The 18,008-nt window shown below is 45.8% G+C and overlaps 1 protein-coding gene across 1 annotated transcript in view; it reads right to left on the bottom strand.

Annotated features, from left to right (window-relative positions):
* Positions 1 to 17,630, bottom strand: part of RNF115 (ring finger protein 115) — a 65,544-nt gene extending 47,914 nt beyond the window's left edge. The window contains exon 1 of the mRNA XM_049782312.1: positions 17,507 to 17,630. Coding sequence (XP_049638269.1) covers positions 17,507 to 17,608 — 102 coding nt within the window. The 5' untranslated portion in view covers positions 17,609 to 17,630. The remainder of the gene's footprint in view (positions 1 to 17,506) is intronic.
* Positions 17,631 to 18,008: the final 378 nt, after the last annotated feature.

The raw sequence follows: 18,008 nt of genomic DNA, 5'->3' as shown, positions 1-18,008 counted from the left end.
ATATAGAAGGTCATTGGTTCAAATCCCGGCATCCCATATGGTGCCCCCAGCCTGCTAGAAGCAATTTCTGGGCGTGGGGCCAGGAGTAACCCTGAGCACTGCTGGGTGTGACCCAAAAACTAAAAATAAATAATTTTTAATATAAAATATTTTTTAGAAAGTTGCAAAGTTTTGGTTATTTGAACACAAATAGAAGTAGAGAACTCAAACTGCTGGAAAAGTAAATTGTGGCCTAATCACAACATAGTAGAGCCTAAGATTTCAGAGGTTTGTTCTAGCTGTCCACAAGGACCAAGATGTGAGTATGGGAACAGGACTAAATCACAGTTAAAGAATTAAAGATGGGGCCCGGAGAGATAGCACAGCGGCGTTTGCCTTGCAAGCAGCCAATCCAGGACCTGAGGTGGTTGGTTCGAATCCCGGTGTCTCAGATGGTCCCCCGTGCCTGCCAGGAGCTATTTCTGAGCAGACAGCCAGGAGTAACCCCTGAGCACTGCCGGAAGTGGCCTAAAAACCAAAACAAACAAACAAACAAAGAGTTAAAGATGTACTTCAGAAATAAGCTTGGTGATGGAGTGAAGAGAAAATCATTTCTACAGGCCTGAAATGCAACTGAGAAGACCAATAGGGTTGTCATCCAATGAAAGTTGTTACCCAAATCCAAAATCCAAATCCAGGGGCCAGAGCAATAGCATAACAGTGGGGCATTTGCCTTGCACACAGCCAACCCCAGACAGACTCCAGTTTAATCCTGGCATCCCATTTGGTCCCCTGAGCTTGCCAGTAGCGACTCCTGAGTGCAGAGCCAGGAGCAACTCCTAAGCATCACCAGGTGTGACCTCAAAACAAAAACAAAAAAATTCAGATCCAAAGGGCTGGGAAGCTCTTCCTTCTCCATCTACAAAACCAAGTATAATACTGAATTCACCAATTCTCTTCAGGAAAGCAAGAGCACTCTCAGGGCTCATATGACCAACAACTCATATTTTACAAAGGGAAATATTTACAGTTGAAGCATTTTTTGTTTGTTTTTTGTTTTTGGGCCACACCCGGTGACGCTCAGGGGTTACTTCCGGCTATGCGCTCAGAAATCACTCCTGGCTTGGGGGACCATATGAGATGCCAGGGGATCAAACCACAGTGGTCCGTCCTAGGCTAGTGCGGGCAAGACAGATACCTTATCTCTTGCGCCACTGCTCCAGCCCCTACAGTTGAAGCATTTTAAGAAAGAATAAGGGCGGGCCGGAGAGATAGCATGGAGGTAGAGCCAGGAGTGACCCCTGAGTGCTGCCGGGTGTGATCCAAAAAACAAAAAACAAACAAACAAAAAAAAAGGGAATAAGGCATAAGCAATAGCCAGCAGGTTAGGGTAGGGTAGGGTAGGTAGGAGGGATAATTGGGGACACCGGTGGCAGAAATATACAAGGTTGAAGGGTGATGTACCAAAAAACATGACTGAAACTCAACCATGAACAATTTTGTAACCACATGTAAAATCACCCTACGTGCTGTATCTCCAACCCCAGGTGAACAATCTAAAGCAGAATCGCTGCAAGAAATAATCCAGACAAGGCTGAGGGTGAAACACAGGTATTTTGGCAAACTTCTCCCTCATATCAAGAGTGAGTTGCCTGCTAGAACGGTCATTTTTATAGAGTACAAAGACCAATCCCATGTGGGAGACTAAGAGCAGAGTAAATAAGAACAGATAGCTCAGGCTATCCTGAGCCAGTCCCATCCAGATTTACATGTAAGACAATTTCTGTTTTAGGGTAAAAACTAATTGTAAAACAGATACAAAGAAACTATGGATTATCTTTGTTTTGGGTAAAATAAGGTATAATCTAACAATCCTGGTGCTTTAAAAAATTACAAAATAAAATAAGGAATGAAGAGGGCAGAGGAAAGGTACCTACCTTGCATGTGGCAATCCTCGCTCAAATTCCCAGAACCCCACATGGCCAAGGCTCGAATAGAGTAGGAAAAATCCTTGAACATCACTGGGTGTGGCTCAAAAAAAGAAAGAATAAAGACTGACCCCAAGGGACAGACATAAGCAAGGAAAGAGCTCTATACTAAGCTAGTGGTAGCTGAAATTAAGTTATCTGGATTCAAGAAAGCTTAAGTGATTGTTCCCCTGACTATTCATGATAAAAAAAACGAGTTTACAAATCAGAAAACATTATACTATATTGTTAGTATGAGTCATACCTACAAGACTTAAACACTAAAAAGACTCAATTTCAGGTCAATAAAACTGTCATGATTTATGGCCGTACTCCCTAATAGAACTAACAGTCACAACCTTCAGCATCTTGTCCCTTTATTCTCCATGTCTGGACTCTGACATATCAGGAACTCCAAACAGAAATGTATAATCAACCAACCTTCTTTAGCTCATTGTGCAACAGGATGAAAAATCAGGTCACAGGACAAAGAGCAATTTGATCAAGCTTATGCTTGATCAGATGGACAAAAGGCTAAATTTTCTAAGGAAAAAAAAAACTACAAAAAATATCAGAAAAATTGACATCATATAACACAATACAGCCAAAAAAGGTTTAGTTAGAATGCTATTTGATTGCACAAAGCACAGATAGTGAAACAAACACATGAGGCAGAGAGACAGGTAAGGCAATTGCCTGGCACACAGCAGATCCAGATTCAATCATTGGCACCCCATAGAGCCCCCCAAATTCACCAAGAGAGATCCCTCAGTGTAGGGTCACTGGTAAGCCTTGCGCACCACAGGATGTACCTCCCCCCCCCAAGAAAAAGAGCAGTGGGCAAGATATAAAATGGTAAATGATCCAAAAAGCTTTGTTTAGCCTTGATATGTTACAACATTGTTCAAAGTTATATCCTTATACCCAATTGTAAAATTTTCTACTCTACTGACAGACAGAATCATCTTATCTAAACTGATATTACTAGAACAAATACAGTCAAAACTACATTCTAGTATACAGAAAGAAGTATGGTTGGGGAAAAATATATACTCCAGGTTTAAAAAGTCAGTGAGGGGCCAGAGATAGCACAGCGATAGGGCATTTGCCTTGCATGTGGCCAAGCCAGGAGGGACCCAGGTTCAATCCCAGGCATTCCATCTGGTCCCAGAGCCTGCCAGGAGTGATTTCTGAGTACAGAACCAGGAGTAACCCCTGAGCGCCTCCAGGTGTAGCCCAAAAAGAAAAAAGAAAAAAAAAGTCAGTGAAAGAAAAAGTCAGATCATATACAAACTGTATATTCTTTAAGTAAAATCACACTGTGTGCATGCGTGTGTGTGTGTGTGTGTGTATGTGTGTGTGTGTGTGTGTGTGTGTGTGTGTGTGTGTGTGTGCGCGCGCCTGCCTTATAGACTGCCCAGGGGTTTTGGCTATTGTCAATAAAAATGGGAGGAAAAAACTAGCACAATGTTTATCAAGATATTTCATTTTTGCTTTGATTAGTTAATTAATGTATTGGTTTTTGGGCCATACCCAGAGGCCTTCAGGGGTTACTCCTGGCTCTGCGCTCAGAAATCACTCCTGGCAGGCTCAAAGGACTATATGGGATGCCAGGAATTGAACTGTGTCCCTCGAGTTGCCCTCATGCAAGGCAGATGCCCTATCGCAATGCTCTATCTCTGGCCCCATTTTTTATTTTTGTTATTATGCTAATATTTGAACCCAGGGCCTCCTCACATATGCAAAGCAGGTACTCTTTAACAGTAAGCCACATCCCAGCTCTAGTATAATATAAAAACAAGCCTCCCCTTAGGCACCTACATTTGGCAAAGACCAATACACTATAATTATTTGGTTTTGCAATCAATAAGAGGTTATAAAATTTAAGAAATTACACTTTTATGATTTCTACTTGTAAATATTACTTTCAACTACTTTTTCTTAGAGGCCACACCCAGCTATACTCAGGAGTGACCCTAGCTGGACTGGACAACCATCTTTTTTTTTTTTTTTTTTTTTTTGGTTTTTGGGCCACACCCGGTGACGCTCAGGGGTTACTCCTGGCTATGCGCTCAGAAGTCGCTCCTGGCTTGGGGGACCATATGGGACGCTGGGGGATCGAACCGCGGTCCTTCCGAGGCTAGCACAGTCAAGGCAGGCACCTTACCTTCAGCGCCACCGCCCGGCCCCTGGACAACCATCTTTATGTGGTGTCAGTTGGCTGTATGCAGGCAAGTGCCTTAGTTGGCATATAATTCAACATATTCTCTGACCTCCTTTCAACTATTTATTTATTTATTTATTGTTTTTTGGGTCACATCTGGCAGGGCTAAGGGTTACTCTTGGCATTATGTTCAAAGATTGCTCCTGGCAGGCTCTGGGGGACCATATGAGATGCCGGACCACTGTCCTTCTACATGCAAGGCAAACACCCTACCTACATCCAGGTTATCTCTCCGGCCCAAAATTTCCACCTTTTTTAAATGCTCAATAGAAGGCTTCAGAGAGATAGTAAGTGGATCAGACACTTGCCTTGCACATAGCCAACTCAATTCCATGGCATCCTGTATGATCCCAAAATCATCAGGAGTAACTTTTGAGCATTGATAATAAGTATAATCCCAAAACAGCACCACCACCAACCAAAAAAAAAAAAAAATTCAAAAGAAAACCATATTACAAAAACAGAACATATTTTTTTTTTTGGTTTTTGGGCCACACCCGGTGACGCTCAGGGGTTACTCCTGTCTATGTGCTCAGAAGTCGCTCCTGGCTTGGGGGACCATGTGAGACGCCGGTCCAGCCTAGGCTAGTGCTGGCAAGGCAGACACCTTACCTCTAGCGACACCGCGCCGGCCCCTAAAATCAGAACATATTAACATTATTATTACTATTATTTGTTTATTGGGTCACACCCAGAGGTGCTCAGTGGTTACTCCAGGTTCTGTGCTCAGAAATGGCCTCTAGCAGGCCTGGGGGACCATATCGGATGCCAGGATTGAACCACCATCCATCTTGGAATCAGCTGCGTGCAAAGCAAACACCCTACCACTGTGCTATCTCTCTGGCCCCATATTAACATTATTAACTAAATAAAATCAGAGAACCAATAGTTTTAGGAGTTTAACTGAGTTAAAAGGAGTTTAAAGTACAGAAGATCCACTACAATCAGCTAAGTTCTATTCAACAAGTTCAACTACAAATGATTTCTAAAATAATATTAGAGTATCGTGTTGAGTGAAATCAGCCAGAGGGAGAAAAACAGACTCTGAATTATACCCCTCAAAATGAGATATAAAGAAACTTCCTTGGGGAATATCAAATGCCCAAAGGCAACAGAAAAGAAGAGCAAGAGAACTGATCTTCAATAGGAAGTCTGCTGCTGGGGCAGAGGTGGGGGAGGGAGAATATGTTAGGGAAGGGAACACTAGAACAATACTGGTGGGGTGGGGGGAAGCACCTGTCAAAGAGGCAGGTTGGGAGATAGGATGGAAATTGCAAACACTAGTGAAGAGGGACCGGTGTTGGAACACTGTACAACTGAAACTCAACCACAAATATCTTTGTAACTTTGTAATTTATGCTGATGCAACTTTAAAAGATCTTAAAAATAGGGGCCGGAGAGATAGCATGGAGGGAGGTAGGGCGTTTGCCTTCCATGCAGGAAGGTGGTTCAAATCCCAGCATCCCATATGCCTCCCCTCCCCCCGCAGGCCTGCTCAGAAATCGCATAGAGCCAGGAGTAACCCCTGAGCGCTGCTGGGTGTGACCAAAAACAAACATCACTTAAAAATAAATAAAAATAAATGCATTTTCTTGATGTGTTTTGTGAGCCCCCACAGAGGGCTTTTATTTCTCTGGAGAAGACCATGGTATTGCCCTCTATTTTTCTTCTTCCTCTTTGTCCTTCTTCCTCTTTCTCCTCCTTCATCTTCTTCCTCTTCTCCTCCTCCTCCTCCCTCCTCTCTATATGCATAAATATATATAGAAAGATCTATGCAAATATAAATATATGCATGAGGTTGGATACAGAAAAATGAGAACCAGAGCAGGAATCTGGGGTCAGAACAATAGTATGGCATTGGCTTTGCACAGTCAAGTCAGGTTCAATTCCCACTGACCCTGAGGGATCTCTCCTCTGAACCCTCCTGAAGCATCTTGAAGATGCTCAGAGCCAAAGTAAGCACTAAGCATTGCCAGGTGTGGCTCCTCCAAAGGTGTGTATGGGAGCTGGGGAGGGGTGGAGGCATCTTTCTGTCTGAATAGACAATATTCTCAATGAGAAAAGTATGATCATATTCGGGGGCACTATGAACATTTAGGGAAGGTTCAGTGTGTCACTGAGATAAAGAAATGAAGTGATTTGAATGGGCAAATCTAGAGGAAAATCTAGAGGTCTAGAAGAAGAGTGCGGTGGGGAGGAGTGGGGATTCTTTTCATTAGACTTGTTTCAAATTCTTTGGCAGCAAGGGAGATAGTACAGTGGGTAGGGCACTTGCCTTGAATGAGGCTGACCCAGATTCTATCCCATTAGACTAACTGGTCCAAGTACCACCAGGAGTAATTCCTATTTGGGGGAGAGGGGGGTTTGGGCCACATAGGCAGAACTCAGGAGTCACTCCTGGCACTTTGCTCAGAAATTACTCCTGGCAGGCTCGAAGAGCTATAGGGGATGCTGGGGTCAAACATTGGCCAGCCATGTGCAAGGCAAATGCCTTATCCACTGTGCTATCACTCCGTCCCCTGATTCCTGAGTGCAGAGGCAGGAGTAACCCCAGAGTATCACTGGGTGTATAACAAAAAAGAAAAAGAAAAGAAAAAACCTGTTTTTATTTCCATTTTGGCACCATGATTCATGCCAGCAGTAGCAGTCATGTCTCAGGCAGGCATTGTCCCAATACAAACCCCATCACCAGAACTAGCCCCCCACTTCACCTGAGCAAACTCAGCTCTGCGGATGATGCTCAGGGTCTGATAAGAATGGCCAGTTTATTCCCTCACTCTGTCTCCCAACATCCCACATATAAGTGACATTTTTTGGGGGGAAGGCAAAACCCTATGATTCTCAGGGATTACTCTTGCCTCTGCACTCAGAATATCACTCCTAGCTTAGGGGACCAGATGGGACACCAAGGTCGGTCTGGATAGGCTGCCTGCAAAGCCTTACCCCCTACCGCTGTGCTATGACTCTGACCCCATAAGTGATGTCATTCTGTACCTGTCACTCTCCCTTGGACTCACTTGGCTCAGCATGATCCCATCTTCCCATAGAAGTATCTATCTACATTGCAGAAAACACAAAATTTCATCTTTTCTTATAGCTGAGTAATATTCCACCATGATAAGAACCAGTTTCCTGATCTGCTCATCTGTTCTTGGGCATGAAGTTATTTCTAAATCTAGATTTCTATGGTGAAATTTAAAAGCAGCTCTGCTTAAACTTTTCCTACTCATGATCCCTATTTATCCATGAAATATGCCATGAGTAAGCACTGCCAGAACTACACTTCAGATTTTCAGCATTTTATTTTCAATTAATTTTTGGTAGCTGCACCATTAGATGCCTTTCACTGTTGCCATATTTTCCACAGTCCTCACACAGTTACATTAAACTGTTATATTGCAGACAATATACATTGTATATTCTTTTTTTCTTTCTTTTTTTTTGCTTTGTTTTTGTGGATTGTTTTGTTTTTGGATCACACCTGGTAATGCTCAGGGGTTACTCCTAGCTATATGCCTCTGGCTTGGGAGGACCATATGGGACGCCAGGGATAGAACCAAGGTCCGTCCTGGGTCAGCCGCATGCAAGGCAAACGCGCTACCACTGCACTATCACGCCAGCCCCAATATACATTTTATATTCTATACAACCTATCCATACTATTGTGTACATTATATACTATCATATTGTATACCATGGTTTTCAGAAGTTAAAGTTGAAAGTACCCGCCTTGCAAGCATGTTGTCCTGGTAGGTCTGCATGTATACCTGAGTCACCTGGTACCTCAGGTGACTATCACCTGCACCTTGGTCATGTGTGTGCATGCAAATTGCAGAGAGCATAATAAAAAAGGCATGCATCACTACTGAACTCATGCAACCCACCCTAGAGTCTGGCCCTGCAAATACCTTTTAGTCTGCAGGGAGGAAGGGTGGGGCATGGAGTAATATACTACAGCAGGTAAGGTAAGGTCTGCCTTGCATAGGCCAATCCAGGTTTGCCCATATTGTCCTCTGAGCTCCACCAGGAATTATTCCTAAATGCAGAGCCAGGAATAAATCATGAGCATAACCAAGTGTGGTCCCAAAACAAAACAAAGTAGCTCACAGAACTGAAGTTCAATGCTAGTCAGTGCACAGTTCCCCAAATATGGTAGAGTATATACTCCCACTCCCACCAAAAAAAGTCACTGGAGGGGCCAGAGAGATAGCACAGCAGTGTTTGCCTTGCAAACAGCCAATACAGGACCTAAGGTGGTTGGTTCAAATCCCGGCGTCCCATATGGTCCCCTGTGCCTGCCAGGTGCTATTTCTGAGCAGATAGCCAGGAGTAAATCCTGAGCACCGCTGGGTGTGGCCCAAAAAACAAAAAAAAAAGTCACCTGAGTAGCCACTTTGTCTATGCTTGGTTGCAGTATCTACAAAAATGTGTGCATATACTTCTCCCCTGTACAACATATTTGCTCACTGAAAATTGTGCTGTTTTTGTCATTATCTTCTTTTACTAATCCTTTATCTTACCAATAGAAGATTATTTTTTAAGTATATAAGATAAGAAAGTTATGTTACTTATAAATGTCATTTCATTATACGGACACATTTTTAAGTATTTATGATAAAAAAAAAAAAAAAGAACCCTGAGTGTGAGAGTTTGAAGATCAGATGCCAAAAGAGTGAAGTTTCTGTTTGAGACTTCAAACCTGCAAGTTTGACCCAGAAAATCCTGGAAGAAAAGGGATAAGTAATCAAGGAGCTTCTTTTAAGAATTCTTAAAAGGGCCAGAGAGAGGATATAAAGGTTAAAGTGCTTGCCTAGCATGTGGTTTTGTCTATAGCAACTCAGGTTCCACCCATTCCCTGTACCCCATAGGGTCCCCTTGAGTCCCAACAGCAATGATTCCTAAAGTGCAAAGCCAGGAGTGAATTCTGAGCACCACAGGGTATGGCCCATAAAGCAAAACCAAAACCAAAAAGTATTCCAGATGCTGTTTTGAACTTGTGTGTGAGAAACTCTAAGAATCTGAACTGTCCACCAAGATCTCTCTAAAATAAGTAAAATAAACTCATTCCTCTCTAAAACAAAATAAGCACATTCCTAGTCTACTTGCAATCAAAGATCACAGAGCTCCATTTCTCTGAATGCCTCTGAGAGGTGAAACTCAGTATCATTTTACAACAGGATATACTTCGATAAACCTAGAGGGTCCAATATCTCCACTCCAGACACAGGAAGAATGAATAGTAGACTAATAAGTGGTAACTTTAATTAACAATCTAACTAAGAAACAAAATTTGGTGGGCCAGGGAGAGAACTCACAGATCTGTTAGTAGGCTCTGTCTATATGTAGGCCCCAGCAGTGCCTACTTCCCCAAGAACCACCAGGAGAAACCCCACAGAGCCCTATGACGATGTGCCACAGAACCCGAGTGAGCATTGTTGGTTGTGACCCCAAAGCAAAAACAAACAAAAAAGGTTTAACTATACAATCTTCTGAGCTTATGAAACTTTTAAGAAGTGCAAGAAAAGTACTGAAAGTAAATCTAATACATAAAATCTTTTTTAAGCACCATGACTACAAGCATGATTGCAGTTGGGTTTTAGTCATAAACAGAATACCCACCCTTCACCACTGAAAGTAAATCTTTTTGTTGTTGTTTGTTTGTTTGGGGGTTTTTTGGGGGGGGTCACACCAGGCAGCACTCAAAGGTGACTCCTGGCTCTATGCTTAGAAACAGCTCCTGGTAGGTTGGGGCGGGGGGGGGGGGGGGGGTCGGGACCATGAGATGCCGGGATTCAAACCACCGTCTTTCTGCATGCAAGGCAAATGCCCTACTTCCCTCCATGCTATCTCTCCGGCCCCTGAAAGTAAATCTTGATGAGCTATAGAAAAGCAAAAAGTTAAGCTTAGTGCCGAATTTCTGTTTTGATTTCAAACTGGAATTCCCAGGCACGTGTGCAGGACTGCTCAATTAATTCCCAACTAACAAAAATTGTGGATACTTTCTTGAGAAGTTGACCTCTGTGTGTGAAACTTGAGAGGAGTGATCCAATTCCTCTGGCCTCAGTAACTGCAAGAAGAGAAAGTGACCCAGTAGATACTGCAATACTGGAACCACAACCATTAACAACTGCCCTAAACAAACTCCAGAACTTCGCTAAAATTTACTGTCTTGAGTACCTTGCTGAAAATTCCCCTCAGGATCCCAATTCTCATCAGAATCACAAAATTAGAAATCAGTTATTCCAGAAGTTTTTTGGCACCACTGACACTAAGATAGTGACTTACCCTTTATCCCTTCCCCATGGTACTTTTAATTAACATTTTGGGCCCCAAAATTCTTTACTCTGTGAATTGTGGGTTGTTCAGAGGTATTCCCAAACACTACCCACTGGATGCCAGAACAACTCTCCCTCCACCCCGTTGTGACAAACAAAAATGTCACCAGGCACTGCCAAATGTCCCTTTGGGGAGCAAAACTATCTCCTCCTCTATGCCAGCTTCTTGGTGGTTATTTCTTAGGTTTCGAAGGCAGAAAAGTAGCAGTGCCTACCCATAGGCCTCCTCATTCTTAGCCTTCTAAAGTGACTAGAAGATACAGAAAACTGTACGTTCTCTCCTCTTCAATGGGACACTTTCAGCCCTAGCATCCTCTATCTAAGTTAAGGTCATACACATAAAAAAAAGTTAAAAACATTAAAAACACAAACTATTAGCACCTAATTGGTACTTTCCTCCAAAAGATAAGAAATTTCATCTGTAGTAAGTTCAGTGATTTTTTTTTTAATTCTTTGTCCTTCCTCGTACTAAAAAGTCCCAAAGATTTCTCCAACAAACACATTTTTCTAGTTAGAATTTCAAAAGCAAAACTAGGATGCCAAGACTTATGCATATTCTATTTCTATGTTCCTGTAGAAAATACATTTACTGACACTATGCTCAAGCATCACCTGGTAATACCTATATTCTGCACCCTGAAATCTTTTAAAGATTTCACAATAGTAAATCCACTTTTTAAAATATAATATTGAGTATGCAACTCATCAATAATTTATTCATTCAAGAAGTATTTAATAAGCAACTGCTATATAACTCTATCATACAACTCAAACTTTTAACTGGTAAATAACAAAATGTAAACTCTCTCAAATGTAAGATAACCTCTCATATCCAATTCAAATCGCTAAATTCCTTCCTCTGAGTCAACAACACAAGTAACAATACTTAGAGACTGCCTTGGGACCTTTCTAAGAATCATGCAACTTAAACACAACTTAAGAGTTTATGGGGCCCCAGTGATAGCATAGTGATGGTCGGCTCATGGCCGACCCAAGTTCAATCCCTGGAATCTCTTATGGTCTCCTAAGCCTGCCAGGAGTAATCCCTGAGCACTGCTGGATGTGGCCAAAAAAAGAAAAGAAAAGAAAAGAAGGGCCGGGCGGTGGCGCTAAAGGTAAGGTGCCTGCCTTGCCTGTGTTAGCCTTGGACTGACCGCAGTTCGATCCCCCGGTGTCCCATATGGTCCCCCAAGCCAGGAGCAACTTCTGAGCACATAGCCAGGAGTAACCCCTGAGCGTTACCGGGTGTGGCCCAAAAACCAAAAAAAAAAAAAAATGTTTCTACATTAATTCTTGGGGCCGGGCGGTGGCGCTCGAGGTAAGGTGCCTGCCTTGCCTGCGCTAGCCTAGGACAGACCGCGGTTCGATCCCCCAGCGCCCCATATGGTCCCCCAAGCCAGGAGCGACTTCTGAGCGCATAGCCAGGAGGAACCCCTGAGCATCACCGGGTGTGGCCCAAAAACCAAAAAAAAAAAAAAAAAAAAAAAAAAAAAAAAAAAAAAAAAAAAAAAAAAGAAAAGAAAAGAAAAAGAATCAAGGAGCCAGAGTGATAATACAGACAGCAGAGTGTTTGCCTTGCATGCAGATGACCCAGGTTTGGTCCCTGGCATCCCATCCAAGGTCTCCGGAATGACCACTGAGTGAAGAAGTAAGCTCGTGAGTAAGCCCTGCGCATGGCTGGTGTGGCCCAGAAATCAAACAAAAAGAGTTTATTAAATCACAACATTTTTCAGAAATCTAGCATGGGGATTGCAGGGTACTGGGTCTCAAGGAATCTGGGTCTCAAGCATGTGAGACAGGTGCTCTGTCCCACACCCACAGCCACCCTTTTGTAACTTTTACTATGGGTGCTTTATTTTCCTGTATACAGGCCATTACAAGAATAGCATAATGGTAATCACTGGTAGGTATAGCACCAGGCAAAGAACCAAACCAGAGGCCAGAGAGAGCTCAGTAGGCAGGATCATCTGCAGTACCACATGGGCCCCTGAGCACTGTGACCTTAAGGATGGCTGAGTTGTAGGCCAAAAACAAACAGAAAAAAGACCAGCTAGATAACACTACTAATTGATAATGATATTTTATTAGATCAATAGAAGTGAGAGATAATAAGAAGGTACAGGGAGAGAAGCCTGGAATTCTGCCAGGCTGAGCTCAGGTGAAAGAGGCTGGGAGCACAGCCTCTGACAGGCCTTATCTAAACTACCCAGATCCCTGAAACACCTAAGTATCACCTAGTCTCAACAATACTAGAACAGCTCACTCATCTGTTTAAAGATGCTGCTACTGTAGTTACTCTCATAGGACAATATCCAGCACAGACTTGAAAAAGCAGGGTGGGTGGGAACCTCCTTGGGTGCAGTAGTGGCCAGTTCAGGCCTCTCCCAGAGATACCAGGTATCTCCTAGTAGTTCTACAGTGCTTTTCTGGCCCACATTTCTTTTTTTTTTTTTTTTTTTTTTTGGTTTTTGGGCCACACCCAGCGTTGCTCAGGGGTTACTCCTGGCTTTGGCTGTCTGCTCAGAAATAGCTCCTGGCAGGCACGGGGGACCATATGGGACACCGGGATTCGAACCAACCACCTTTGGTCCTGGATCGGCTGCTTGCAAGGCAAACGCCGCTGTGCTATCTCTCCGTAGCCCACATTTCTAACTTTCAAATCCCAGAACATCACTAAAATTATTCTCACTGTAAATAAAAAATATATTTTTGATCCAAGAAACGCCTCTTTCTTCACTCCTAGAATAGGCCCATTTTTGAAGTTTACAATAATGATGTTGCTGAACATATTTCGATTCTCAAGGTCCTTTCGTGACTTCCCTTCATTTTTCTTTTATCTTTGGGTCACACCAGCAGAGCTCAGGGGTTATTTTCGGGCTGTTTGGGGCTGCTGTTCCCAAGGAACTCAGGTGGGGATACACCCAGGTCTCCCTCTGAGGATCCCTTCATTTTTGAACATCTTCTATGTGAAACTTCTTTTCAAGGCGATATGGCATCAAGACACCCTAGGGCCTAGGCTGTTTCAGAGGGTAGATGTGAGGGAAAAGGAGCCACAGTTCAGATGACTCACATGCCACATCCACAAGCAAAGCCCCATGTCACACATGTTGAGTGTGGCCTGGGCAGGACCCCAGTGTGATCCCAGAAGCCCCTCAAGTTCAGTCCCATCACAGTCAGGTATACAAGCACACTGAAAGGTCACCTGGGTGAGCGCTGCAACCCAGAACCCACTCAGGAACTAAGGAGGCCCTTCAGCGAGCACCAGAGCACAAAGGCACTACCATGAAGACCAGTGTAAGCATCTGATCACAAGCAAATGGGACCCACCAGCAAAAAAGGATAAAGCGGTAGAGCTTTTGCCTTGCAAAGGGCTGCCCAGGACAGACCTAGGTTAGAACCCTAGTGTCCCATATAGTCCCCAGAGCCAGGAGCGATTTCTGAGCACAGAGCCAGGAGTAACCCCTGAGTGTCACCACGTGTGGCCCCAAAACAACAACAAAAGCTATGTAAAAAGTGAACAAGAGCTACTAAAATATGAGTGAGTGAGAACATTTGTGCAACTTTTTACAATCGTATTGATGGTAACACTTTTGGTGGGTAGTTATGGCCCTTCACCACCACCAATCCAGAAAACTACTTTACTACAGACACATAAGGTAACTGGGCCTATGGGTCTATAAAGTGAAAAATGATGGAAAGAACAACAAATAACATAATAATCATTCAGAGCTGATCTTGTACAGGCAAGCCGCAGCTACAGACTTGCAAAAACTTCACTGAATCCAATTACTGGAGAGAGATTCTGGAGACTGAGAAAGAAGGTGAATGAAGGAGAGCTAGGAAACTCACAAGCTAGTCTAGGAAGCAACCACAGCTCAACTCTCAACAGGGCTCTTGGCCCTACTCTCCAATTCTGCTCCACTGCCCAGCTCCCGGTCCAGCTCTCAGCTCACCGCTTGGTGGAACAAACAGTAAGGTATAAGCCAGCTTTAAGGCAGTTCCCCCTGCTAGTGAAAGGAACCTTGGGGACCATTGCTCAAAGCCAAGATGAAACCAGTATTTGGAGGGGGGATATGACCATCCTTGTAATTCAGTCCAGACAAAGGAAAACTTCATCCACGACAAATCAGATCTGGAAGCGATTCAGTGAATAGATGCTGCCTTGCATGTGCAAGGCTGGACAGATGGGAACACACACACAGAGGTTACACACAAAGGTATATGACACACATAGGTACAAACACCCATGTTACACAGCCACAGACATACACACACACGTTTCCCTGTAACATTCGTCTAGTTCTAGAAACAAAATCTACGCTAATATATACTGGGATTCTCTGGCTAATACAAAGTATTGTTTTTAAACGGTCCATTGTTGTATTGAAATGAATAATGAAAATATCCTTCAGGACTAACAAATACTTTGTTTGGTTTTCAGTACCAGACAGATTTGATTTGTACTGAATCAGTAACTTGTAATCAACATTTTCATGATAAAAAAAAGATGAACCTGGGGCTGGAGCAGTGTACAAGCAGTAGGGTGTTTGCCTTGCACGCGCTAACCAAAGCGGACCCTACCGCAGTTCAATCCCCAGGCATCCCATATGGTCCCCCCTAAGTCAGGATTGATTTCTGAGCGCATAGCCAGGAGTAACCCCTGAGCATTACCAGGTGTGGCCCAAAAACAAAAAACAAAAAAAGATGAATCGCATACAACTCAAATCCAAACTGCATCCTGGCCTCACAGCACCTTTTCCTAAAACATTGTCATTAAGTCAATTAATCCACTCCCACTCACTCTAAACTATTCTTTATCTGAACACCACTTTATCCTTTGTAATTCAAACAAGACAACTTTCCTCTCCCCACTGACCTCACCAGCTACCACAGTTCCCTCTCTGAACTCCAGAATACTCTATCCATCCTTCCTTACTTTATACATTGTCATTCTTTCCATATTGGTCTTAACTTTACAACTAAACTGTTAGGTCCCAAAGGAACCACATATTACTCCAAATGGCCTCCAGGAAACTGAGCAGGAAATAATTTTGTTAGGCCTCAATTTACAAATCAGGCATGACAGAAAAAGATCAGTAATTCTTCCAGGCATCAAAGCAAGGCTTAGAAAAACACCTGAAAAGTCTTACTAAATTACCCCTTTTCACGAGCACTTTGAAATTAGGTCCTGAGGTCGTAAAAAGAAAAGCGAGAGGAGGTTGTGGGCTGTTGGAATGATTTCTTTTTTTTTTTTTTTTTTTTTTTTTTTTTGGTTTTTGGGCCACACCCGTTTGACGCTCAGGGGTTACTCCTGGCTATGTGCTCAGAAATCGCCCCTGGCTTGGGGGGACCATATGGGACGCCGGGGGATCGAACCGCGGTCCTTCCTTGGCTAGCGCTTGCAAGGCAGACACCTTACCTCCAGCGCCACCTACCCGGCCCTGGAATGATTTCTTAATCAAAAAACAAATAGTGAACAGCAATTCAAAGATAGCAAAGCTTAAGGCTTCAATGTTCAACGGGGCAATAATCTTCAACAGGGCTCGAGAAGGTAAAGGCACTGATCTGGTTGGAGCCCCCACACTGCACTGGGTCCTCCCAGACCTGTCAGGAGTGATCCCGAAGCACGGAGCCAGAAGTAATTCCCTAAGCACTGCCCGACGTGGCCCAAACCAAACCTAAATAAAGACAAGCTGGATCTGGAAAGATGGTGCAGACACCAAATCCAGGGTCTCAGGTACACCAACAGTGCAGAGTTTAAGGAAAGGACTTGCCTTGCATCTTAATGACTCCATTCCCAACTCCAAATAGAGTCCACCTAGGAGTGACTCCTGAGCATAGGGACAGAGTAAGCCCTGGGCACCGCCAGGTCTGACATCCACCCTCCTCTACCCTACCCTACCCTATCCTACCTTATGCCACCCCACCCCAGCCCCCCAAGAAAGCCAGAACAGTAACAGCATCAACTTGTCACCGGTCACACAGCTGAGTACCAGATTCCTTCAGTAGGAACAGAGATCTGAAATGTCCTGATGTCCGCTTGCGGGGGACGACAAGGCGCTAGCGGCAATGAGATGCAGCAAACACACGCAGGCACACACAAGGGACCAAGTCCAATCGGAAAGCAAACCCCAGAGCACAAGCAAGTGAAACTGCAAAGTGTGACGCCGGGAGACGGGGCAGCGGACGGGGGTGGGGGGTGACGGGTGGGGTTTGGGGGGGGGGGGAAATGCCAAGTCTGGAAAAGTCCAATTCTCCGTGCAAAGGCTGCCGTGCAAAAACAGCCTTTGGGGACTCGGACCGACCCGGCTGCCTTCCCAGTCCTGGGGGGGGGGGGGTGAGGGAGGCCGAGTCTGGGTTTAGTTCTTGCTCCCGGGTTGCATCGGCCCAGGGACGTGTCGGTGCGGGTTCGAGGCCCGTCTCCGAGAGGACAGACTCAACCCCAACCCCCTTCTGCACCAGCAGGGCCCGCTGCGGGGAACGACGGGGGGGATGCGGGCGCTGCTCCCCTTCAGGACCGTCCCCGGAATAGCGCGGGCTGCGCCAGGAAGCTGCTGCACCCCGCTGGGGACCCCAACGGCGCGCGACCGGCCTCCCTCCGAGTGCAACTGCGGGGTTCGGCGGGTGCGGGCCGGACGGGGGAACCGGAAGTCCGTGAGTCAGTCAGTCTGCGAGGAGGAAGCCGGCGACCCTGCAGGCCTGGCGGGGTGGCAGCCGGTGAGTCCGCGGAGGCCGAGCCGGGCCCGGCCCGGTTGGACCCGGTTCGGTCCGGTTCGGTCCAGTTGGACCCGGTCCGGTTCGATCCAGTTTGACCCGGTTCGGTCCGGTTCGATCCAGTTGGACCCGGTTCGGTTCGGTCCGGTTCGATCCAGTTGGACCCGGTTCGGTTCGGTCCGGTTCGATCCAGTTGGACCCGGTTCGGTCCGGTTCGGGTTCGACCCCGGCCACAGCCCCCTCCCAGGCAGGCGCCCCAAGGGCCGGCGGCGCGGAGCACGTCTTACCGGGAGCTTGGGGCTGACCTCGCCCTTGCAGAAGTGACAGAAGAAGCGGTGCGCGGCCACCGCGGCGCCCGCGCCCGCCCCGGCCGCCGACGCCTCCGCCATCTTCCTCCCTCCAGCCGCGGCCGTCCGGGCCAGTGAGAGCGCGCGGCCCGCGCGTCCGCAACCTGCCCGCCGCCGCTCCCTCAGTGGGGCCGGCTGCAGCCCGGAGGCCGGCCCACGGCGGTCACGTGAGGCGGCGAGCCCGGACAGCAGGCCGGAAGACGCGGCCGCACAGGCCCCGGCCCGCCCTCGGGTTCCCGGAGGAGACGCAGGACGATGCAGGCTGCGGCTGCGGCTGCGGCTGCTGCCCGCCGGACGCCTCAGCTAAAAGCCCTCGCCGGTCCTCCAGCTGCCTGGTCAACGAGACGAATGCCAGAGCGGCGCGGGCACCACCGAAACGCTGGGGTAGAGCGGCGCTTCTTTCCTTCCGGCGCGCTGACGGGTCTCCCCGCACCGGCTTTAG

This window comes from Suncus etruscus, chromosome 10 (genome assembly GCF_024139225.1).
Source record: "Suncus etruscus isolate mSunEtr1 chromosome 10, mSunEtr1.pri.cur, whole genome shotgun sequence".
Classification (NCBI taxonomy): domain Eukaryota; kingdom Metazoa; phylum Chordata; class Mammalia; order Eulipotyphla; family Soricidae; genus Suncus; species Suncus etruscus.
The sequence above is the reverse complement of the archived record's forward strand: the minus strand, read 5'-3'. Positions and strand labels throughout refer to the sequence as shown.